A 25,125-nucleotide genomic window follows, 5' to 3' on the forward strand; every position below is an offset into this window, starting at 1 on the left:
GTCGGGGAGCGGCTCGACTTCGTTTGAGCCGCTCGTCGTTCGGCTCGGCTCAGTGCGCAAGTCTGCGACAAAGCCGCTCGTTTCAGCCTCTGGCGTAGGCGTCTCCAACATATTCGCAACTTTTCTTCCTGTTGCAGTTTAGCACTAGTTGCGGTAATGGCCTCAAGGCTTTCTTACGCCGCCGCCTTCACCGGTGATAACCCCCGCCAAACCCTCCTATGCTACATTGGTTCACAAACGCAGCTCCCATTTCACCTCGCAGATAGTGTGGTATTCACGCAGAGTTACCATGATTCTGTTGCAGGAAATGACGATTGTAATATCATAAAAAAGTAAAGAAAAAGGCGGACAAACCAGCAATTTTCTTCTCTGACGCAGAAATTTCAGCTCGTGCAAGAAAATACAAATTTACACTTGTTGGAAAGTTTCAATTAGATTGCCCGAAGATGGAGATCATCAGGAAGGTTTTTGAAGATTTCAAACTGGTTGGGGATTGATAGGTGGGTCATTTCGATGGAAGACATGTTATGATACAGCTGAGCACAGAAGATTATTACACGAGGATTTTCTCAAAAAAATTCATCACAATTGAGGGCAAACATATCAAATTATTCAAATGGACCCCTAATTTTGATCTCTATCAAGAACCCCCAATTGCACATATCTAGTTCTCATTACTTGAACTCAAGCTTTATTTCTTTGATCTATCTATCTTATATGCAATTGGGACTATCTTTGAAAAACTTTTGCAAGTAGATTTACTTACAGTTCATTTCTCAAGACTTTCTATTGCAAGGATTTTGATTGAACGAGATATTACACTATCGGATGTAGAAGTCTAACTTGAATCTGCTCACAATGGTTATTGGCAAAAAATCATTATGGAACAAAAACCATACTACTACAAGCATTACAAGCATTGCAAGATGATGTTTGGACACCCGCAGGAGAAATATTTCAAATTGCACCCACAGTTGAGAACCAATAGTCAAAAGTAGAAACACACTATTAGCGCACCCCATGTGCTTGAACGCGCTCCCAGCAAACTTGATGACAGTCAACTTGATGAGGGAAACACCACAAGACAGGAGTTGGTGTCTGCCCCTGGGATCCCTTCTCCTGACCATACTACAATGGATAATGTTCGAACTGAAAATCAGGATAGTCCCGCAACTCCTATTCAAGAAGCATCAGATGCAGAGGTAACAATTCACACTTCACATACACTACAACCTATCGCGGTGGTAACGACCGTCTTTCCTCCTACTGCGGTTCAAACATCAAATCAGATCAAGAATTATGTGAGTCAGTCTTCAGATGAAGAATGACAAGTTTACACTTCTCGGCAGAGAAAAGTCTGGGGGCTCACTCCAACTTAGAAACTTAATGGATGATTCTTTGGTGACTTCTAGCAATGACTCTAGCAATGACACGACTCTTAAAAGCTTGTTATCTTATTCCGCTCCTAAAACTACAGAAAGAGGCAGGACTAAACTGGCTCGTCCCTAGCTACTATTTTCTGCATATTTTAAATTTGTTTTTAATTTTTTTGAGTCTATCTATACTTTTTGTTAGATTTTTTGTGTACTTGTATATTATGTGTAGGGTGCCTCTTTCGACTTTTCTCATACAAGTTTTATGTATCTTTTTCTATTTCAATAAAATCAGCCCGCTAGGGTTTTGCCCGATGACGAAACCCAGCGTTAGCCTCCAGCTTTCACTCCATCTTCGTCGTGCTGCTGTTCCGTAGGCTTCGGACGCAGACTCGTACGTCCTTGGTCGCGTCGCAGACTGCGTCGTTCTCCATCGTCGTCTGTTTCGTCATCCCCAGTTGCAAACTGTGTCCTCGTCTGCTACCTACGCTGTGATATTCCGGTCGCAGCCTTCTTCCCCAGTCGCAATCTGTGGTCTTTTTCATCTGCTTTCAAGATTTGTGTTCCCTGTTTCTAGTTCCGGTTTGGGGGAATGGCCCTGAGTTATGCGACAGCTGTCTCCGGGGGTTCTATTCCCGGAGCAGGCGGTCGTTCATGTTTCTTCCCTCAAGAATTTCATGATGCACATGAATCTGGAGGTGGTTATACCTTTTATTAAAATACTGGGAAGAAAGAATGGCAAACCCGCTTTGTTTCTCACTGATGAGGAAACAAGTATGAAACAGAGGAAACAAGTATATTGGCTTCAGCATGTAGATATACTCTTGTTGAGAAATTTCCGTATAGAAATCCGAAGCTTGAGATTATGAGAAAGCATTTTGATTCTCTTAAGCTCACAGGGAGTTGGAAAGTTGGTTCGCTAGATGGTCGTCCGTTCTCATTCAACTCTCAAATGACGCAGATTATACTCAACTCTTTGCCCTCAAAATTGATAATCGCTTTATGAAAATTTTGAAATGGACAGTGGATTTTGATCCTAAATTAGAATCTTCTATTATCCCAGTTTGGGTTAATTTTCTAGCGCTTAAGGTGCATCACTTCAATTATGAAACCCTTTATACATTGGCAACTGCTTTTTGGAAACCGCTGAAGGTCGATACTCCCACACTTGATAAAACCAGGCCATCTGAAGCTTGTGTGCTTGTAGAGCGCAACATCATTCAACCCTTTCCAGGGAGATTTGGATTGGCTCCCCTCATCAGGGTTATTGGTAAAAGATTGTGATGGGACCTCATCCCCAATACTGCTCTCACTATGAATGTTTGTTCATAGTTCTTGTAGCTCTTCATCCTATTATCGGTTGCATCCCCATTTACGGTCGGCTGTAGCCCCACCTACTGTTTCTCAGCACATTTCTGCGGAGGTTATACCCTCTTCCTCACTGCCTGTGATACCTACTGCTATGCCCATATGTCCATGGCGGATACAATGCAAAATTGTGTCTACTGATATTGTTTCGAGAAAATATTGATAAGGGTCATTTGTTGGAGAAGAGTCAGGTGGTTGCTCCTGGAAGGCAGGACGCGGTCACCGCCCCTTTTACTGGAGTGAACATAGGGCCCGTTTGGGGCAGCTTATAAGTGAGGCGATATTTTTGAAAACGCCGTCTAGCCGTTTGGTTTGCGAGTTTTGAAAATGTTGTCTGCTACATTTAGATTTTTTTATACTAAACGCAGGTCTCGGGTCGGCTCCCCCTCGACTCCCACGGTCGACCCGCGAGCCGCATTTCAGGATAAGTTGTTTATCCTGAAATGCACAAGCTGCCCCAAACAGACCCTCTAGAGAGATACTATCCTCTCAAGCTCTACCTATTGTGGAGGGTGCTCAGGCTCCCCTCTAAAACGTGATTGAAGATAGGAATGAAGCGAACATTCACATTCAGATGACGGAAAAGGTGTCTTCTAATACTAATGAGGAAGATTTAGAATCAAACACAAATCATCTTACTGTTATTAATCAGTTAGTAGAACTACCTGTTGAGAGGGCAGGTGTTTCCCAAGTGTTAAAAGACTGTCCTACACAAACTCAGGAACTCATCGCTGCAACTATCTTTCCTTCTACGAATCATACTGAATAGTCTTCAAAAGAAGAATGGCAAATTTACACTTCTTGGCGGAGGAAGAAGGTTGGGGACACTGTTCAGCTTGGAAACTTAACGGATGATACCTTGGTCACGCCTGGCAATGGAACAACACTTCAGAGTTTGCTATCTGGATCCGCTCCAAGAGCCAGAGAAGGAGGCAGGCTAAACCGTCTCGTCAATAGACATTTGTTTTTGCATGTTTTCTTTTTATTTGAGGCTTTTGTATCTTTTTGTTGGGATATATTTGTACCATGTATCGTATGAGTAGGGCATCATCTATTGAGCGCATCATCTCATCTATTGAGCCCTTTCATACAACTTTTTGTATCCTTTTTTATTTCAATATAATCTGCCCTAGGGCTTCATAAAAAAGATATATATTATCACTTAATAAATAAAAAATACCCACCCTTCCTGTCGCACGATGCATCTCCCTCACTCTTCTTTGTGGCTTGCTAGGGCACGCCAACTACTCGTGATGAGAAAAAAACTGCACGATGCTCCTCTTCCGCACGAGCTATCCACACTGACGCCTCCATTGAATGTCACAAGTTGTTCGCCACCCTCTCTCTTCGATGGTCCGTTACACCTCGACAACGCCACAGCCTTCCTCAACTGCTAGAGACATCACCTCCTCCTTTCTGCTCCCAAGCACGACGTCTCTAGTTCGATTTTAAAGTGGCTAACTCTCCTTTGGCTCAATGGCACGTAATCGAGTCTCGTCGTTTGACTCTCAGGTAAGTTGTGGCGTCTTCCTTCGACTCTCCTGCGACAATTTTATAGGCAACTTCACCTCTTTGAATTCCAACTCCCTAGCTTCCTCTCCTCCATCTTTGGTTTTCTGAATGTTCGATTCCTCCTCGCTTTTCCTTCAGTTCCCTCATTTCTTCTCCTTCATCTCATTGTTTCTTCTCCCGAGTAACTGAAATTGAACTTTATAAAAATGATAAACGATTAAATTGCCCTTAGGCGTTGTCATAACATTACTCTTCTCCCAAAAAGACACTTTATCCTCATTGTAGAAAACTGCTGTTGAATCAGGTTGTATGGCTCCCGCATGGTGTCATCCTCTTTGGTTTTCCGCCTATTCGATTCCTCTTTTCTTTTCCTTCAGTTTCCTCATTTCTTCTTCATCTCATCGTTTCTTCTCCCGAGTAACTGAAATTAAACTTTACATAAATGATAAACGACTAAATTGCCCTTAGGCGTCATCATAACATTACTCCTCTACCAAAAAAATACTTTATCCTCAATGCGGAAAAACAATTGTTGAATCAGGTCGTATGGCTCCCACATGGCGTTATCATCTCACAATCCTTTTTATTTAATCAGAAACACGTAATAAACCTCACCGTCTCAAAATGTCATCTTGTTCACATCCTTCGGCCGCATCCAAATATGATGGTATCCTGACCTCAAGTAATTCTAGAGAATACTATCGCTCATGCAGCAGCTTATCGATCCCTAGAACATCTGTCAACGACATATCATGTGTCTCTTCATGTATGCAATTCAATTACCCAACCAAAAATCTTAGCCCTGTTTCCTGAACCGCTCAAATCATAGTCGAACCGCTCAAATCATAGTCTTCAATACCACTAACTTACACAAATTGGGGTCACCGCAAAGCACCATCATCTTGTATACATCCTGAATACTTTGCAGTGTCCAAATCAATCATTTACAAACTTTCCCACTTTTTCCACTTCTCATTTTCATTATTACTATTGAATCACTTTCCGCCTGGACGGCTGCCGCCACAAAAGGCGCTAGCGCAATTGGATGCAGCCGTCCGCCAACAATGGTTCTCTGTCTCAAGCCAAAATTCTTCGAAACTATCTTCTCTAGCCCTGAATGGCAAGTTGTCTCATTCTGTCTTTCGTTGCTTATTCCAAAGCTTAAGATGTTATGCAATTCCCTTTAGATGTTGTTGCTTGAATCCGTTCATGATTCATTTGTTCAATACTGCAGCTCCTAGTCAGCCTAAAGCAGCGACACTTGCCCTAATGTCGCGTGAATCCTTCTGGTTGCTGCTACATCTGCCTGTTGTTGACCATGAAAAGAAAAAAAAGGTTTTTTTTTTAATTAATTGTCAATTAACTTAAAACTTTACATGCTCCCTACAAAGACGACTATGTGGAGTTCAATAATGGTTCCCACTAGATCTCAGTTACAAACCCACTCCAAGACTCTCCCGCACACAATTACACAGCCATCTCATTCTCCGTCAAAGGCCTTCCCACTTCATACTTCAATTTCTTCCTCTGTTGTTTGAAACTCTCATCAAAACCGAAGGCTTACAATGCCATAGCCTCGTCTTCCTACCTCACACTCGAAATCTTCACTTTCATCTTCACTCCCTTATTAAAACTTCTTCAGTTCAATAGCAATGAAACGATCATGGCATACAAAGATCTTCTAAGACTCCTCGCCCTTTCACTGAAGGAAAGCCGCTCCCCTTTCGCCTTAACCTATTAAAGTCACCCGCCCTTCCACAATTTCAAACGCAAACACCTTCACTCACCACAGTCCTCCAAACTTCTCTACTCAAAAACCTCCGCTACTCTAAACCGGTCTGCTTCCGTTTCCCTAACCGAAGCCATTCGAGCCTCCTTCCACGCACCACCCACACTTTGTTGCATGCAAAGCCTTCAATTCAATTCACGATCTTCTCTTCCCGCTTATGTCTCCCTAACTAATGTTCCACACGACTTTGCCTGCCTGCTTCTCCTTGCAATTGCGCAGACTCCCAGCCTGATGCCCGAGGACTTCGCCTTCGATGCTCTTCACAAAAATTAAAACAGAGGCTTCCGATCCCATGTCATTACCCCTCCTTATTTGAACCCAAGCTCGAACCATTAACCCTTTTCCCTAACCCGAACCGAGCTCAACCTCTTCCTTCCTCATTTTAATTTATGTCTTACAATGTATATTGTGTAAAAAAATTTAAAAAAATCTCTATTATATTTATTTATTTCGTTAGTCATAGTCATCACCGTAGATCTCTGCCATTGTAGATAGTTGTCGTCAACACTATGGAAGCTTGAGAAGGTATAAAAATGGGCATGGAGGTGTGACGTTTAAAAAAAATCCATTGGAAGAAGTGCGAGTACCCGGACTTATGCATTAAGTACTATTCAGGGAAAACTACGGGCTTGTTTGGAAAATTTTAAAAATTAAGAGTTTTCAAATACTCATCCTGGGAATCGCAAATGCCTGTCCTAATAAGGACCAGATTTGATGAGTTTAGTAAATTTATTAATAAACATCCAAATCATAAAGATAAGAGCTTACAAGTCCAAATCATCTAGTTTGATTCTTCTTATAAGAACAGAAGTCGAGAGGAAATATATCCTAAAAAGTATAAACTATCAAATTCAAATGCCTTTCAAATAAAAAAGTTTTAAATGTTTAAATCTCTTATAATGGTCATGTTGACTGAAAATCTCAACCCGAGAGGTTAATTTCAAACCACATTAAGTATAAATTTCAAACCAATATGCAAGTAAAATCAAGCACTTCTAAAAGCAAAAACACATCTACCCTCCGATATAGTTTGTAGAGGGTGTCAAACTTCTAATTGATTTCAGTTCACAAAAAGTGAATATCATATCAAATGTATTCTTATATTCATAGTAAAAAAAATTACATGTTAATAAGAACGTAACATGAGTAAGTTTGGGTCAACTATCTCCTCTGACTAAGTAGATCGGTAACCAAGATGATCCGAGACAACAAAATCATGGGAGTTTAATCACGTTTTGTCAATGTTTTTCCCACCATCTACTTTAAGCTTCAAACGACATATTTTAAAACTTAAAAAATATTACAGCTGCTATTATAAGTTAATTATTCAATGTTAAATGACTAGCCTTAATTGAAAGTGTTCTCTAGTTATCGTGAGTGGTAATTAAATATAAAGGTTTTCACCTATGGGAAACCTCAAGCCTCAGATCAAAAAGCCCTCACAAAATCAGGGTGAAATCTCTGGTTAGTGTCTTATTTACTATTACATGTATTTTCTGCAAATTTGCCTCTCTAAAGCTCTCTCAACAACAAACAAAACAAAAATAATAGAGTCTGAGGAACGATCATAATTTTCAAAGCCCGCATTTGTTCCCGACGCCCGTCTCTTGGTCCCAAGGCATGTAGAGGTGATTTTATTTGACACTTTATGATCTTCTTCATCATTTCTTCTAGGGCCGTGAATCTTCCTTCCATGGTCGAGATACGTTCCTCCATTTCTGATATTATTTGTCTCACTTCTTTCTCTATTTTTTTTCTCCAGAGCATCTACTTTCTTAATTGTCATTATTTCGTGTTTCGATCACTTGGGTGTAACGCAAAGGTTCGGTCATGCTGCAAGGTTTGGTCATGAAGGGTTGTACGCTGCGACCAGATAGCTCAAATTGCAACTTTATCTCACTTGAATTATTGTGATCCTATTGTTTATGTCCTAACTAGCTCACTATATCTTGGTCCCATCATGTGCGTCCCGTCTAGTTCTTTCTGTGTTGTATCGAACTCCATGCTCTAAACGTGATACCACCTTGCTTTTCAGCTATCTCTTATTGTGTTGTATCGTGCAATTAGATCATGAACCCATCTTCATTTTACCAGCTATGGCGAGTAGTGACTGCATCGCTCACGCTTCTTCCCGGAATCGTTGCTCTAATACCATTTGATAGAATTTTTTTGTACAAATTAGGGAAAATAAAATATTTCAAACACATAAAAGATAAGCATTTATAATTTGAGAGATGGGTCATCTCTCTCAAATTCTAAAATTTGCGAGGTAAAAGATCTCTCCTAAACCCTAACTCTAAGACTCAAGACAACCAACACTTGCATAACCGTAACCCTAAGCAGATTAGCCCTATTTACACTAAATAATAATAAATGACAAATGACTAAATAGCCCTTAGGTTAATAAAGACTAAAATTCCCTCAAGCTCCATCATAGCAGAGAGCTCTCAATATTGACCATAACTTCCACTAAAATGGTATTTCAATATCAAGTATAATGTACCAAGATCCTGCTCAATCATAGAGGCATCAAGGGAATCGCCAACACTCGAACATTGTTCTGCCATGGTTGAAGCCAACAAACCACATGAATCAATAAAACTAAGTCAAATCATTGGTTCCAATATCACTTGCTCGAGATTAAACCAAATGGGGTAGCTCAGTTGGGCTGGATACCCCATTGGTCAAACTCCTTTTAAACCAAAAACTTAAAGGTTATGGGTGTGGGTCATCCACTTAGTATTTTTACACAATTATAATTTTCAATTACCCAATATGAAAATAAACCTTAAGCCTCATGTTCTTTAACAAAATTCACCTCAGTAGCATTCTCAAAAAACCTTCCTTACTTGATGTCTAGCACTCAAGTTTAGTGATTTATACTAGCATTGAAAAAAAATAAAAGCTAAAGTCAACCATTATTATTGTCATATGCCATGAAAAGAAAACATTACTTGCAAAAACCTATTTTGGCACATTTCACTTGCCATACCAATAAAATGGCTTTGTTTCATAAAAGTCCACAATTACTACTCCTATTATCAAAGCAAAAATTTAAGCCCCGTACATATGTTTCTAACCCAAAACCTTAATTTAATAGTTTAACAAATAGCAAATCAAACAAAACCATATTCCAACAAGTCGGGGTTGGTTTAATGAATCCCTATATTTCACTTATTATCATTAATAGCCCAGAAAGCTAGACTACAGTAGCAAATTTAAAGGAAAAAAGAAATGCACCATCTTTCAAGCATATTAGTAGAATATGATACAAAGCATTACTCAGAATCATGGTAAAACACTTACAGATGTATAATCATTTACAATTCCAGGACAAGTAGATTCGCCGCAAATTTTCAAAAATATGGGTCCATTTGAGACTTCATAGTAATCTAGAAACTCATAATACCTCTGCTTAAATTGGCGATGATCCTGCAAAACTCAAAAAAAGTTCACTTGAAATGGTTTTCAATAAACAAATAAACAGCCATATGCAGCCAGAAAAGACAAATGATTTTTTAAGAAGTTCAATTGAAAAGAGATGTCACATATAAACATACAATTAGGGTCATAAGTTGCTAATTTCTAAGAACCCTGCTGTTTTTCAAGTTGTTACAATTTAACGTGTCAAGAAAATCAATGGAGTTCTACTGAAACTCAAATCCACAGTACGATACTATAGATCTGCCTTTGATAAAAAACAAAGCATGGTAATTGCAGTGCCATTCAACACATTCACGAAAAATGTAAGAACAAAGGATTATGTAAGACGAGAAATATGAAACCATATAACACTAATCATAATCAGTAGTTTTATCCCAACTAATTAGGATTTTATTAACCCTCATTCGCCATTCATTACTTTTTAGTGTTGTTTAGATTGTTGAATCTATATTAGTAATTACATCCAAGACGTTCAATAAGCACAAAAAAGAAACAAGGTGGATTTAGACCAAGAAACCTTCCTAGCATGGCCAATAAAGTTTGCTTTCAAATATCTAACAATATAATAAAAATTAGCATTAGCCTTATTCCAATTATGTAACTCAATTTTATGATTCTTTAATCGCCCTCCATTTTTGTTGAGTGACACTTGAGGTTTTACATTTATAACAAGAAATTCATCATGAATGTTGCATAAAACACCAAACAATATGAAAATTTGGATTTACCAAGCAGTCTTTGTCATATCTAATGCGATGTAAATTTACGTGTTTTTTCTATCTTAAATATCATGTTTTATTCCCTATTTATCATAATTTTATGCTTGTGAAAGGGTTTTTGTGGCATTTTGCAGGTTACAGGGTTCCCAACGCATTGCAGAGCCAAAACACAAAGCGTGCAACTTAAAGAATCAACATAATTATGTCGACCTTGGGCGTAATTACGTCGGGACCTCTGTTGAGGTGGCATAACTATACTAGGTCTTGGCATAAATATGACGACCACGGACGTGATTACATTGCCAACAGCCTAGGTTTATTTTGGCATGATTTGTCATCACGGATTGGTAAAAGGAGATGCTAGAAGACGCCAAAGAGGTGTGCAGACTTGGAAAGGTTTCTCTAGCAGGAATTAGGATTCTACATCAAACTCTAGGGGTTCTCTTCTTGTTCCTTTGGGGAGGGAACTTCCAGGGTGATTTTTCCGTTTGAGTTTTTAGAGTAGTATGAGAGAGAAGTTGAGTGATGTGTGTGAACGAGATTGTGAAATGTTTATAGTTGTAAGGCGAGGGTTAATGCATTGTTGAAGGCACTTGATTTGGTTGTAATTTTGAACCTTTTTGCACTTATATCTTCAAATGCTTTCAATAAAGTTCGCTATGTTTTTCTCCCTCATGTCTCAACTAAATTTGTTTTCATGCCCATGTGTGTAAGGATATTTTTTCTTAATGTTTTACCATGAGTGTTTTGTTGTATACGTTTTCATTGTTTTTGAATTATGAATGTTGATGTGTTAACATTTGGATTGTCGTTTACTCCTAGCCTAATCAAATAGGATGCTAAAATTTCTTGTGACCTAGAACTTCTAAGTGTCGTCTAGAAGAATAAATATGTTAATATACAATAACCTAATAGAATAGGCATATTGCTAGTAAAAAATTATAACCTAGATAGGAAATGTTTCATGTTTAAGTCCCTTTAAACGGTAATATGATTTTCAACTCTCATTTTGACCCAGATATAGGCTAGGGAGGCTTGCGTGCCTAATTGTTAACTATCATGTAGGGGAACCCATAGGAAAACATCAAGAAAACACTACACTGCCGCCACAGGAGCATGCGCCTCATCACCTCTAAAGGTCTCAAGGTTGCTCCCTGACTTTTATATTGTTTCCTTTCTTGTTTCTATCTTGTTTACTGTTCTCATAGGACTGATAGATTTTCATTACTACATTTAAATCACTTCAAACTAGATTCAACAGTGTAGTACACAAGAATTTTTTCTGTTTGAAATATTTAAACTATCCTCGTGAAATAAATACATGGACTAATTATCTATACGTTAGTTGATCGATGCTACCAGTGTGATTAACCCACCTACCTCAAGCAAATTTTAGGTATCAAGTTTTTTTGCGCCGTTGTCGGGAATATAAATAAAAAATTATTGTCTTTAAGAGAATTTTAATTAAAATACTTAGAGTTTAGGTTTGAATTGTATCATATTTTCCTGTTTATTTGCATTTTTTGTTATCATTATGTGATGTTTTTTTTTTAATTCAAAAAGCAAAAAAAAATTGCATGCAACTTTATTTATGATCCTGTGATTGTATATTTCATGTTCAGTTGTTATGTTGTCCCTGTGTATGTCTTTTCTATTTTTCCTTTTTTCATTTCATATTTTAGAATAGGGTCACCCTTCACACACCTATCATTACACGCGTATGAGCATTGTAGGTGAATTTTTATCATTTGACCCTGAATTTGAAAAAATATTGAAAAAATTTCAAAAAAATTCAACTACTTAAAAAAACACTTAGAAATAACGAATGCTTGAGACAGTCATAGAAAACCTCTTAAGGATTTTATCAATCCATTGGTAAAGAGAATTCACACGAAGATTCATTACTCTATTGTAAAAGCCAACACATCTAAGCTTAGACCTATAATAATCCAAATAGTCAAAACTTTGCGTCATTTTCAAGTATAATGGTGTCCCCAACGATGTCAATAGACTAAGGTTTTTCCATTTCTCACTTAGGAATAAGACCAACATGCGGCTCACCTCCGTAGCACCAGGATCCATCACCATATGGACTGACTTAGCCCAAAGATTCCTAAGTACTTCCCTCCATCTAAGACTGTCAAACCTAGAAACTACATCACGTCCTTCACTCAATTAGATGGAGAGTCGACCTACGAAGCTTATGAGAGGTTCAAGGAGGTGCTTGGGAAATGTCCCCAGCATGTCCTACCTGAATGGGTAATTATCCAAAAATTTTACAAATGACTGATAGGATTTATCATAGACGGTACAATTGGGGGCCCTAATATTTAAACTATTTGATGAAGCTTATGATTTGATTGAGAAAATGACCACATACAATTTCCAATAGCTATCTGAGAGGATCACCTTGAAGAAAGTAGTTAGTTTGCATGAGACTGATGTTCTGACTATCCTAACATCATAAGAGGTTATCATTTCTAGAAAACTAGTCAACTTCCCACGAAATTCGATGCGAGAATCCATACAAATTGACTAGACGATTTATGGACACTTAAAAGATCCCGACACTGCTGCCTTAGAGTCTGTCGATGCAGTAGATAATCAGTTCAACAATTTATATTCAAATACCTAAACCTTAAGCTGGAAAAATCACCTAAATTTCAATTGGACCAATAAAAACTCAAGTGTCAAAAACCAACGGTGTAAAAACACCCAATCCAATCTTATTTAAAATTGGAACCATCAGGGTAATAGTAACCTGAGGAAAAATTACCCATTTGGATTCACTTCTAATACCCAACCTAAGGAAAAGGGAACATCTTTGAACGAAATTGTGTTACAAATGGGGAAATATTTACATAGTCTGATTGGAGTCGTAAGGAACATTGAAAATCAACTTTGACAACTGACGAACTCAATAAACAATAGACTCCAAGGGACGTTCTCTGGTAACACCAAAGTGAATCCAAGGGATCAGAAGGTTAAGCGGTGTCAAGCCATCAGATCAAGGATTGAGATAGAGTGGGAAGAAGATATGACAGAGAGCAAACTTGTTGAGCTAGACTTAGGAAAACCTTCCTCATCTCCTAGGATACGACAAGAGAGACCACTACCAACCTTTCCTCAGAAACTCCAAATACATTGAAGGGACCACTAGATATTTGAAGTTCTAGAGGTTGTTAAGAACTCACAATTAATATTTCTTATGCTAAAGCCCTAGAACGAATGCTGAGTTATGTAGGGTTCATGAAGGATGGCTTCAATAAGAAACGAAAAACTAGGAGCTTGAGAGATGGTTGCCCTGATTGAAGAGTCTAGTGTTATTCTACAAAATAAGTTGTCCAAAAAATTAAAAAACCTGTATGGCTGCACAATTCCATGCATAATATGAAGATTTAATGGGAGGGCATTGTGTGACCTTGAAGCTAGTATAAACTTTATGCCCTGAGCATTTTCAAAAGAAAATTATTAGGAGATGTTCAACCCTGCACCATAACCATGCAAAGCTAACCGATCTATGACTTATCATAGGAGATAATCGAGGGCATTCTGGTTAAAGTTGACAAGTTAATCTTCCAAACTGATTTTGTTGTTTTGGATATGAAAGAAGATATAGACGTCAACATTATACTTAAAAGACTCTTTTTAGCCACAGGACGAGCAATAATTATGTACAGAAGAGGAAACTTATCATGAGAGTGAATGATCAGAAAGTAAATTTTAATGTTCTGAAATCAATTAAATTTCCCCAAGCCTCCAGGAATGATCAATATCATAGTGCATATGATGTAGCAAAGGCAGTTGATAGCTAGATTTTTAATCTAAGAAATTAGACCCCATAGAGCAGGATATAGTGGATGAATTTTGTTGAAAAATGACTAAGAAAGAATCTATATTTTTTTTTTTACACGACTCCTGAATTTGTTTGGGAGAAATTTGAGCCTATGGATAACATGACCCAAGGCAAGTCTGTGGAACCACTCATAACAGAAGCCTTGGTGATAGGGTGGAGATGCCCCATGAGCAGAGAGAGTGACTTTTTAGGATGATACTTCATTATGCCCCTCATGAGTTCAGTTGAGTCAAGTGAATTATAAAATGAGAAATTGTTGAAAGCATTAGAGCAAGAACAAACTTTTAGGTTTTACCATCCGATTCGACCCTCGACATACCATTTGGAAGATGATTACATAAGTGAGATTGAGAAATTGCTGAAAAGTCTGAACATGAGTGCAAGGAGGAACACAGCTTTTGGAAGATCCTAGAATAGGGATGACATTTGATGACTTAGGAAATCCTCTAAGATGGTTAAAAATTGGGATGATAGATTCGGGAATACTAAGAAGATAATTAGATCCTAGAGAATCATTTTAGGCTTGATTTGATCTGGCATGGTCTTGCTGAGAATGTTAAAGCAAATGCCATATTTTAGGAGGCAACCCAAATGTTATCCAACAATTTGAGTGCATTTATGTTGTTTTCCTTCAAATTTACTTTGAATTTACTTTGTGTATTTTTTTATTTGAAGATTATCATGTTAGTATTTTTTAAAGATCGTACTAAAGTAGATTTAGGCCTAGTTTGGGGCGGTGTTCGAGATGCGGCGCAGCTTGAAGCCACGAAAATCCGTCATTTGGGTCGGCGGTGTTACTATGTCGCAGGGCGTTTTAAGCAAAACGTGGGCCACGGGTTCGACCCCTTGGCCCGCATTTCTTACATTACACACTACCCGCTTGCCCCTTCGCCCGGTCCTTTCTCTGCAATCTCTCGCTTCGTCGTCTACCCAAACCTTCCTCTGCGATCTCTCGCTTTCTCTGTCGTAACCTCTCATTTCGGCCTCTGGTATCCCCTTTCCCTATACTTTCTCACGTACGTCGGTTTGGTTTCCAGTTTTTGTTGATTTTTTATTTCTCTGTTAGAATTTTTGATGTCTCTGTTGGTTTTTGATGGTGGTGATAGAGGCGGTGGTATTGGTGTTTCTGTTTGTTGTGAATTTGAGAAGAATAGTAGGGTTTGATGTGTTGTGGTGTTGGATTTTTATTGTGATGGTCTTAATTTGTGGTTGTCCAGTGTTGGATTGTTGTGGTGTTGTGTTAGTCAGTGTTTTTTTGTGGCGTGATGGTTTGTTGCGCTGTGAATTATGTTGTGTTGGTCAATGTTGCGATTTGTTGTTAGTTATGGTTGTGGGTTGTGTTGTAATGGTCAATGTTGTGGGTGGTGTTGTAATGGCCAGTGTTGGGTTGTGTCTGTGGCCTGCAATGTTATTGTATTCGCCAGTGTTCTGGTCGTAGGTTGTGTTGTGTTGGTCAGTGTTGTGGGTGGCGTTGTGTTGGCCAATGTTGTGGCTAGTTGTTGGTTGTTTATGGGTTGTGTTGTGATGGCTATTGTTGTGGGTTGTGTTGTGTTTGTAAGTGTTATGGATTGTATTGTGATGGCTAGTGTTGTGTGTTGAATTGTGTTGATCAGTATTGTGGATTGTGTTGTGATGGTCAGTGATGTGGGTTGTGTTGTGTTGGTAAGTGTTGTGGGTTGTGTTGTGTTCGTAAGTGTTGTGGGTTATGTTGTGATGGCAGCATTGAGTTGAGGTTGTGGTTTGTTGTGTTGTTGTATTGGCTAGTGTTGTGGTCGTGGGTTGTGTTGTGTTGGTCAGTGTTGTGGGTGGTGTTGTGTTGGGCAATGTTGTGGTTTGATGTTAGTTGTGGCAGTGGGTTGTGTTGTGATGGCCAGTATTGTGGGTTGTATTGTGTTGGTCAGTGTTGTGGGTTGTGTTCTGATGATTAGTGTTGTGGGTAGTGTTGTTTTGGTTAGTGTTGTGGCTTGTATTGTGATGGTCAATGTTGGGTTGTGGCTATGGTTTGTTGTGTTGCTGTGTTGGTTAGTGTTGAGATCGTAAGTTGTGTTGTATTGGCTAGTGTTGTGGGTGATGTTGTGTTGGTCAGCATTATGGTTTGTTGTTGATTGTGGCTATGGAATTTATTGTGATGGTCAGTGTTGTGGGTTGTGTTATGTTGGTTAGTGTTGTGAGTTGTGTTGTGTTGGTCAGTGTTATGAGTTGTGTTGTGATGGCCAGTGTTGGGTTCTGGTTGTCGTTTGTTATGTTGTTGTGTTGGTCAGTGTTGGGTTGTGGATTTTCATTTATGTAACTTCATTATTTCATCATAGTAATACAATGGCTAAGACCAAATAGGCTAGTACACCCGCAATGTGGGACAAAGAACAAAAATAATATTTTGTGATCTTTACCTCAAGGAGACCGATCTAGGAAATAGGTCTACTAACTATTTCAACAAGGAAGGGTGTCAAAAGATTATCAGAAAATTCAAGGAAAGTATATGCAGAGAGTGTGAAGCACACAATTGAAGAACAAGTGGGATCAACTCAAGAAATATTGAAATATTTATAAAGAATTGAAACGATGATCAACGGGCCTTGGGTGGGATCTGGTGAAGCGAACCATTGATGCTCCAGATTAGTGATGGGCAAAAAGACTTGTGGTAAGTATTTTTGACATATCCCTTAATTTGATCAATTTTATTGTTTTTAAATTGAAGTAGATGTTATGAATTTGTAGGTGGTGTCCGCTGCAAAAAAATTTAAGATCTGTGCACTTGATCCTGAGTTGGAGAAGAAGTTTGATCAAATGTTTGGGAGGATCGTTGCTACAGGCAACTATGCATGTGTCTCCAGTGAGACAGAGTTTGGTGGCACCACCAAGAACTTGGGAGCTGGTCAATCAGGTGATTCAACTGAAATCCACAGCTCAGACCTCCATGAACTTGAGTTCACCTATCGCTCTAAGTGTTCGCAGGTTGAGAATAAAAAGAAAGTTTAAGATGCTTTCTTTAGAAGCCAAATATGTTGCAGCACTAAACCCCACACATCTCAAGCAATTTTTATTGACCAGGTCGTGCAAATTTTGAATACAAATAGGAAACTTTCTGAGGATTTGTCATCGTACTTGTTTATGGTAGAATTGCTTGAATATTCGACCCATATAAATTTTTTTGTCAAGATTCCCGAAGACTGTAGGGTGGCATACCTACAACATTTTTATGATCGCAGGAACATTTAAGACTTTTTATTTACATTTGCTTGGAATATTTATTTTTTTATATTATTTTTTATTTTGTTATGGAAATTTCAACTGCTTGATACTTGTCTTATTCAATAATACTTGTATGTTTATGTTTATATATTTATTGTGATGTTCGCCGCCAATGTAATTGTGGCTAATTTATTAATGCCTCTATATCGGCCAGTATGATACTAATATACATGGATGCAACCAAAGAAATGCGTAGAAAGAGAGTTACAACTGTCATATGCATGATGTAAGAGTGTTACAACTCCTACATAGATCGTTACCCCTGCATGACATTCTCATATGTTGGGGATAAATGGGTTCTGGAGTTACTTGTGAGGCACCCAACAAGATTCAATAATATGTTCTGCGTGACATAAACGTTATTCAACGATCTGTTGGAGGAACTACACAAGAATCATGGACGTCAAGGTTCTTCAAGAACGACTTCGAGAGAGGTGTTGGAAATAACCCTCTACACATTATCTCAGAATAAATCAATACGAGACGCAATAGAGCAATTTAAGCACTCCTCTGAGACAATATACATATACTTCTCAGTGGGGTCGAAGACACTTGTGAATTTTTCTACGTAAGTCATAAAACCAACAGATTCAACGTTCGAACAGACCCCATAAAGATTTCACATGATATACGGTACATGGTTTTCAGGGTAATGTCATAAATTTATTACATTCAATTTTCAAAAAAACAATGTTATCACGTAACCCATCATTATCTTTCCAGAATTGTATTGGAGCAATCGATGGAATGCATGTGGATGCACGTGTTCCAAATAATGAGAAGATTGCATTCATCGGCCGTTACGGGTCTTCAATGCAAAATATCATGGTTTTGTGCGACTTCAATATGTGTTTCACTTTTGTCATGATCGGTTGAAAGTGCAGTGTGTATGACAGTAGAATTTTTAAAGCTACAACACAAAATAACAAGTACAACTTTCCACATTTTCCTGCATGCATGCTTGGGACTCAACTACTCTTGTAATTCAATTTTACCTCAAAACTAATTATGCAGTGCATATCAAGTAAATATTAATTGGTTGATGTTGGATATATGTTGCAGCAAGGATATCTCAAGCCTTATCCTAATACGAGATATCATATACCTAACTTTGAGGGAGCAAACAATGTAACCCTAAGCAGAAAAGAAATTTTCAATAAAAGATATTCCTTCTTATGCGATGTCATTAAGAGAACTTTCGGTGTTTGGAAGAAATGGATTATACTACGCGATGTCATCTTACATTTTTCCCAAACAGGTGCAGATTGTGATTATCACAATGACGCTCTACAATTTCATTTGGTGGCATCCTTCCCGCAACGACATCAATTTCCGTCGGAAGGACAAGGATCATGAGCATCACCTGTTGAAGCATTTAAGCACCGTCTTTGGCATTCTCTGTCACAACATGAGAATGATGCTTCCATCACCTATACTGAGACGGGAAAGTTGCAAATGATATGGCAGAGTTGAGGAAACAAAGTACTGATGCGATAGTATGAAGATGATTGAAGTATTTATTATTTTATTATTTGTACTTTATTCAGTACTATTTGTATTTTACTCAGTTTCAATTTATTTTTATTTCCTTGTATATTTGATATTGATTGTTTAACCTTTTTAAGCTATTGTAAGTGTTTTTTTTCCATTTCGATTTCATCTGTTTTTGTTTTGATGGGTTTGAGGGGTCGATAATGAGATATTTGACCTTATGGGTAATTATTGATGGTTTGTTAGTTGTTGTTGATTGGTTTCATATGTGAAATGCTAATGAAAGAAACCAATTTCATATATTCTTTTCTGCGCAGCGATTTTTTAATTTTTTGGAATGCCTTTTTTGGTGATATGAATATGTGACAAATAAAAGCTTGGTATTATATGGGTTAAAGGCAACCAAGAATCATTTTTGACAAGGTCTATTTTCTTCTTGTTGTGACAGATTCGTTTGTTTGTATCCTGAGTTCTCTGAGACCTCACGCCTGCAGAAAATTGTATTTACTTTTTTATCAATTTCTACTTATTTATTTTGTACAGTTCTTGTTTATTTTCGTTCCTTGTATATTAAGTATTGATTGTTTGGTACATTTAATTTGTTTTTTTTTTGTGGGTTTGAGAAGTCCGTGATGAGACGTTTGACCTTATGAGTTCTTCTAGATGGTCTGTTAGTCGATATTGGTTGGTATCATATATGAAATTCTCATGCAGGCAACCAAGTTGCTCTTCTTTTCGACGATATGATTTTTGAGAATCTTCTAGATGGCTTTTTTGGTGATATGCATGAGTGACACACGAGCTTGGTTTTATGTGCCTAAAAGCAACCAAGACATTTTAACAAGGTCCGTTGTTGTCTTAAAGTGACAGATTTGTTGGTTGGTATATAGAGTTCTCTGAGACTTCACGCATGAGAAAAACCTATAACTAATTACTTCTTTTAATAATTTCGACTTGTGTTATGACTAATGGATTATTTTTTGTAGCATTCAAGAAAGATGAGCTCTAGGATTTCAAGGACCTCCAAACAATTGCTCTGTCACTGCGGACTTCAGACTTCCCTACTAACGTCACGTCAAGCACATATCTACGGGAGACAATTCTACGGGTGTCTGCGGAGAATCACGAAGAAGTGTAACTTCTTCCGTTCGGCAGACAGTCTGGCATTTTCCCCTGCCGACAGTGATCGACTAGAGAACGGCGTGGCTCGTGACATACGCCGATTGCATTTTAAAAATAACATCATCATATTATTGAATGTGATTTTAATATTTTTTTTTCTTTTTTATTAGCAATTTTGATACTCACTATTAAGTGAGGTGTATGAGTTATTTTTTGTAATGTTCTGAAGTGGACTTTTACTTCTTAAGTATCAAATATTTTGTTATGACAGTTCTGTTACAAACAACAATATTATACAGGGGAAAAAAAGTCATTTGTCCAGAAACAGCTGTTACGCAATTATTTTCAAACTGCAAAAAAAATATTTAGTCAGCTTATCCATAAGAGTTTTTGCATAGCAGCAACTTATTGATAAGCTGCAGCTACCCCAAACAGACCCTTAACTATACTCTGTCGATCTCTCTATAATTTTATTTGTTATGATGTCTCCTATGATAACGGGATGTTTCCTTGTTGTTATATGCTTTTCTTTTTTTATTTTGTATTATCTTATGACATGTATAGGATAGGAAATAAGCTTAGGAGAGGAAGTTTTGCATGCACACTTCCTTGAGTAATTCATATGTTTAAGTTATGTTATATTTTTTCAATAGCGGCTCAGGATAAAAATCCTAATAATTTAACAAGCTTATATAATGACTTCATTAGAACAATGATTACTCATTAGAGGGATTATATTAATGACCTAATATCTAAGTTGTTCACTTTAACAACTTCAAATTGAACCCTAAAAGGCCTTAGAATAATTTAAATTATGTAATTAAAATATAAGCAGTTAGCCAGAGATATTTTAAGTCTGGTTGTTAACCAATTTGATTAGTTTTAAATTTTAAATAAATTATAATATTTTCGGAGTTCACATTAAGAAGTATTTGAGAATTATCAATTATGGGATATTAGACATTTAAAATTCTTAAAAAAAAATATGCTCAATCAAATATAGTATTTCTCAGATAAATTAAAAATGATTTTGAGATTAAAAAGAAAAAAAAAAGAAAAGAAAAATGTGGTAAAATGTGCATGCAAAACTATTCTGAGACTTTCTAGGGTAATTATGTTGGGTCTTCTATTGAGGCGGTGTAATTATGCCAAGTCTTTGCATATCTATGCCGACCACATGCCGACCACAAGTGTGATTACACCACCAACGGCCTAGGCTTATTTTATCATGATTTGGCAAGTGATAAATATGCATTGAGACACTCTAGGGGATGTGTGCAGACTTAAAAGGGGTTTCTTCTAATAGAAATTAGAGTTATACTTCAAGCCATAGTAGTTCTCTTCTTCTTTCTTTGAGGATAAGACTTTTAGGTGATTTTCCTTTGTGTTTTTAGAATGGTTGTATGAGAATGTTTGAGTGTTGTGTGTGAGAGTTGTTGAGCTTATCGTTGTGAGATGAGGAGTTGGTGCACTATTGAAGGCACTTAGCTTTATTATAAGTTTGTCCACCTTGCACCTCTATGTTTAAATGTTTTCAATGAAATTTTGCATGTTTTTCCCTCATGCCTCTAGCTAACTCTATTTTTATGCTTCTATAATGTAAGAATAGTTATTCTTGATGCTTTACCATGAATTTTTCCTTATATCAGTTTTATATTTTTCTTTTAAATTATGATTGTTGATGTTTTAACATTTTGATCATTATTTACTCCTAATCCGATCAATTAAAATATTAAAACTTCTTGTCATTTAGGACTTCTAATTGTTGCGTAGAAAAAAAAAATAGATTAACATACAATAACATACCGGAATAGACATATTGTTAGTAGAAAATTGTAACCTAGATAGGGGATCTGAGGGATCATTGCAAAAGTTATATGGTTAAGTTTCTCTTAACGTGTAATATGGTTTACAATTCTTCTTATGACCTCGAAATAAGTTAAAGAGGATTATGTCTCTGGTCATCAACTATCACATAGCAGAACTCATACAAAAAATTTCGAGATAACACTCAATAGTGTCACAGGAGCATGAGTCTCAACAAATCCGAAGGACTCAAAGTTGCTTCCGAGTTTTCTATTGTTTCCTTCTTGTTTCTATCGTGTTTATTGTTTCTCTTAGAAATAGTAGATTTTCATCATTGCACTTAAATCACTTCAAACTAGATTCAACAGTGTACTACACTAGAACTTTCCCTGTTATGAATATTTTGACAACTATCTTTGCGAGATCGATATACAGACTCGTTATCTATATATTACTTGATTGACGTGTATACTTGTGTAATTAACCGACCTACCTTGCAATAGATTTCGGGCATCAATATCAACAATAAATCATTTTTTCATGATACTCCGATATTGACAAGTAATGCGACATAGTCAAGGTTATCCAAAAAAACCACAAGGAATAAAGCAAAGATCTAAATTACAGGTTACCATTCTACCCAAGCTTACTCATCCATCCAATTCAGCTATCCCCATCAAATTAAAATTAATTAATGCCTAACTATTTAATTGAGACAACAAAGCTATTTAATACACTTATTTTCTCAAGATATATATCTTTAATCATCAATGTAACCATCAATATCCTCTATTATTGTGCAAAACATTATAAGTTTTGGCATTCGAACCAATATATTCACCGAACTTTAAAATAATCATTATTTATAGAAATTTTGAAACAAAAATTATTTCTTGCTCCAAGCACATGCATTACACCTTGCTACGTATATATAACAAAGAAAGAAAACAAAAGAAAAAACATCCCCGCGATAAGAAAAAAAAAGAAAAGGAAATATTTTGAAAAGAAGTAAATTCTTTCATAATGTTAATTAGCACTTCAATACTCCCCCTCAAGCTAGGTAGTATATATTGTATAAATCAAGCTTGGACATCAATTCATCATAGATGACCAATGGTAGTGCTTTGGTGAGAATATTAGCAGCCTGAAATCATGTATGAACATAGCTAAGCTCAACAATTTCATTGTTAGCCTATTTTGAGGCAAAATATCGGTCAATCTCAATGTGTTTTGTTATATCATGATGTACAAAATTTTTTGTTATATTAATAGCTGCTTGTGACTCGGGCGTCTCCCACTTTTGGGTCGGACGTTGAGTCTCTCATGTCTAGATAGGAAGCCAGCATCCAAGACCAATTCAAAACGGAAGACTGAGGGTCGGCAGGCCCTCCGTGTGTGGGATAACCGCCTCCCTATGAGAGGGGGGCCACTCCTAATAACCAGAGCTATTCTTTTGATGTGTTTAGATTTCAGTTTTTGTAGTGTGTTTTTTAGGGATAGCCACATGTGTCTTTGTTTTCTCATTTAGGTTTATCCAAGGGTCGAGTGATGCTTCGGTCGTATCTCGCTCCTAAGATGTAGAGTATCCTTCCCTTAACTCCTCTGCATCCTTCCCACATCACCTCTTGATGCCCTACCTTGCAGCAGCTGCTTAGAACAGCAAGGAATTGTTGTTTTCCAGCAGTTTCCAGCCTTCATCCTTGCTGACACCACCAATAACAGCAAGTATGTACTGTTTTCAGCAGCTTCAAGCCTTCCCTACCCCTACATCTTGCTTCCACTACCCCGGATAGCAACCCTCACTGCTGCCAAAGCTGCTAACCGTCTCTTCCTTGCAGCCTCCACCTTCCTCTACATTGCCGGCACGTAGGACAGCCAGTCCATGTAGATCAACGTTGCTTATTTGCTGTCCGGAACCTAGGAAACAACCGCATGGCTGATTTCTGCTTGCCAACCACCTCTTTCCAACACCACGCCACCTTCTCAACCCTAGCTAATCACCACCAACACCTTTAGATCCAACCCCATTTGAGTTTGTGAGTCTTATTTGTTTATATTTCCTATTTTTGTTCGTTGGTTGTAATCCCCTAATTTAATTCAACAATTATATTTAATTGTTGAACTTTGGTATCATTTGATATTAGAACTAGCCTAACTCTAGTACTAGTGCAAGGTTACCAAAAATCTACTACTACCTAACCAAAACTCCACCCAAAACCCAGCTTCCACTTGATGAATTTTCCAATCAATCCCACCTGAAATCAACCCCATACACCCTCCAACTATATAAATTCTAGAGATAAATAACCACTACCTCGAAGATTTGACATGAAATATCAAAAAAATCTGTTTCTTGAAGTAACGAAGGTTTTGCATACCATGACGGCCACATGGATCAGACGAGTTACTCCAGTGGCTCTGGACAGCGGAACGTGTCTTTGAGTAACAGGACATCCCACTGGATTAAATGGTGAAACCAATCGTCAACAAGTTGAAGAAAAATACATCTCTGTGATGGGAGAACTTCAAGATTCTTCCACAACGAGAACGGAATCTTCTACATGGTCTAAGATGAAATGAGGGATACAGTAGCAATACCCATGAGTTCATTATAAGCAGAATATGTTCTTGAAACATCACCAACTATAGCAATATCAACGAATGACCCCCACATCTGATATGTAAAGTTCAAACTCAGAATTAAGCAGCAAGAGTACACCCAACAGACATCCAAGAAGACCTCGACTTAGAAGAAAATAGTTCAGAGTGGAGAATATATGAAGCCAACCAACATTCCCAAATCTATCCCCGCCAAGAAGTGCACCAAGTGCCACGAATTTGGGCACAATGCATCAGATTGCCCAAACAAGAGTATAATTTATTTCACTGAAAAGCAAGTGGTTAAGAAATGAAAGAAGACACAGTAGATACTGAAGAAAGTGAGGACCCAAAGGAGTACCAAATTCCAACTGATGAGAGTGAGATATCATTCAAGCTTAGCCCGTGAGAGAGACTCCAACAGAAGTAGCATTTGATATCCAAAAGGGCCATGAGTTTGATGAGCCAATTCCAAACATGGGGCAACCCCAGATAAGTGAATTTCAAAATTTTTAGATATATAGCCAACCACTTGAGTTATTCCTATTGAGAGAGGTCCACCATATAAGAGATGAGAAGCTTTTGAGCTATTTCTGGAATACCATTAGGAGTTATTTTAGTATTAAATTCAGTTAAGCAGTGCAACCACCAACAGATTGTCAGAATGAATAGATAAACCATAATATTGGAAGTTTCCTTAAGATCTTTGTGAGCAAAAACATCCTACAATGAGATCAAGTTGTTTTAGAGAAGAAGACCTCGCCTGAGTGGATACAATTCAGTGTGATCCAGTCT

The 25,125-nt window shown here is 37.6% G+C and overlaps 1 protein-coding gene across 1 annotated transcript in view; it reads right to left on the reverse strand.

Moving 5' to 3' along the window:
- Positions 1 to 25,125, reverse strand: part of LOC110026516 (probable serine protease EDA2) — a 50,476-nt gene that overhangs the window by 10,145 nt on the left and 15,206 nt on the right. Inside the window, exon 2 of the mRNA XM_020727482.1 lies at positions 9,349 to 9,474. Within this exon, the coding sequence (XP_020583141.1) occupies positions 9,349 to 9,474 (126 nt within the window). The remainder of the gene's footprint in view (positions 1 to 9,348; positions 9,475 to 25,125) is intronic.

Source organism: Phalaenopsis equestris, unplaced genomic scaffold (genome assembly GCF_001263595.1).
Source record: "Phalaenopsis equestris unplaced genomic scaffold, ASM126359v1 Scaffold000374, whole genome shotgun sequence".
Lineage (NCBI taxonomy): Eukaryota > Viridiplantae > Streptophyta > Magnoliopsida > Asparagales > Orchidaceae > Phalaenopsis > Phalaenopsis equestris.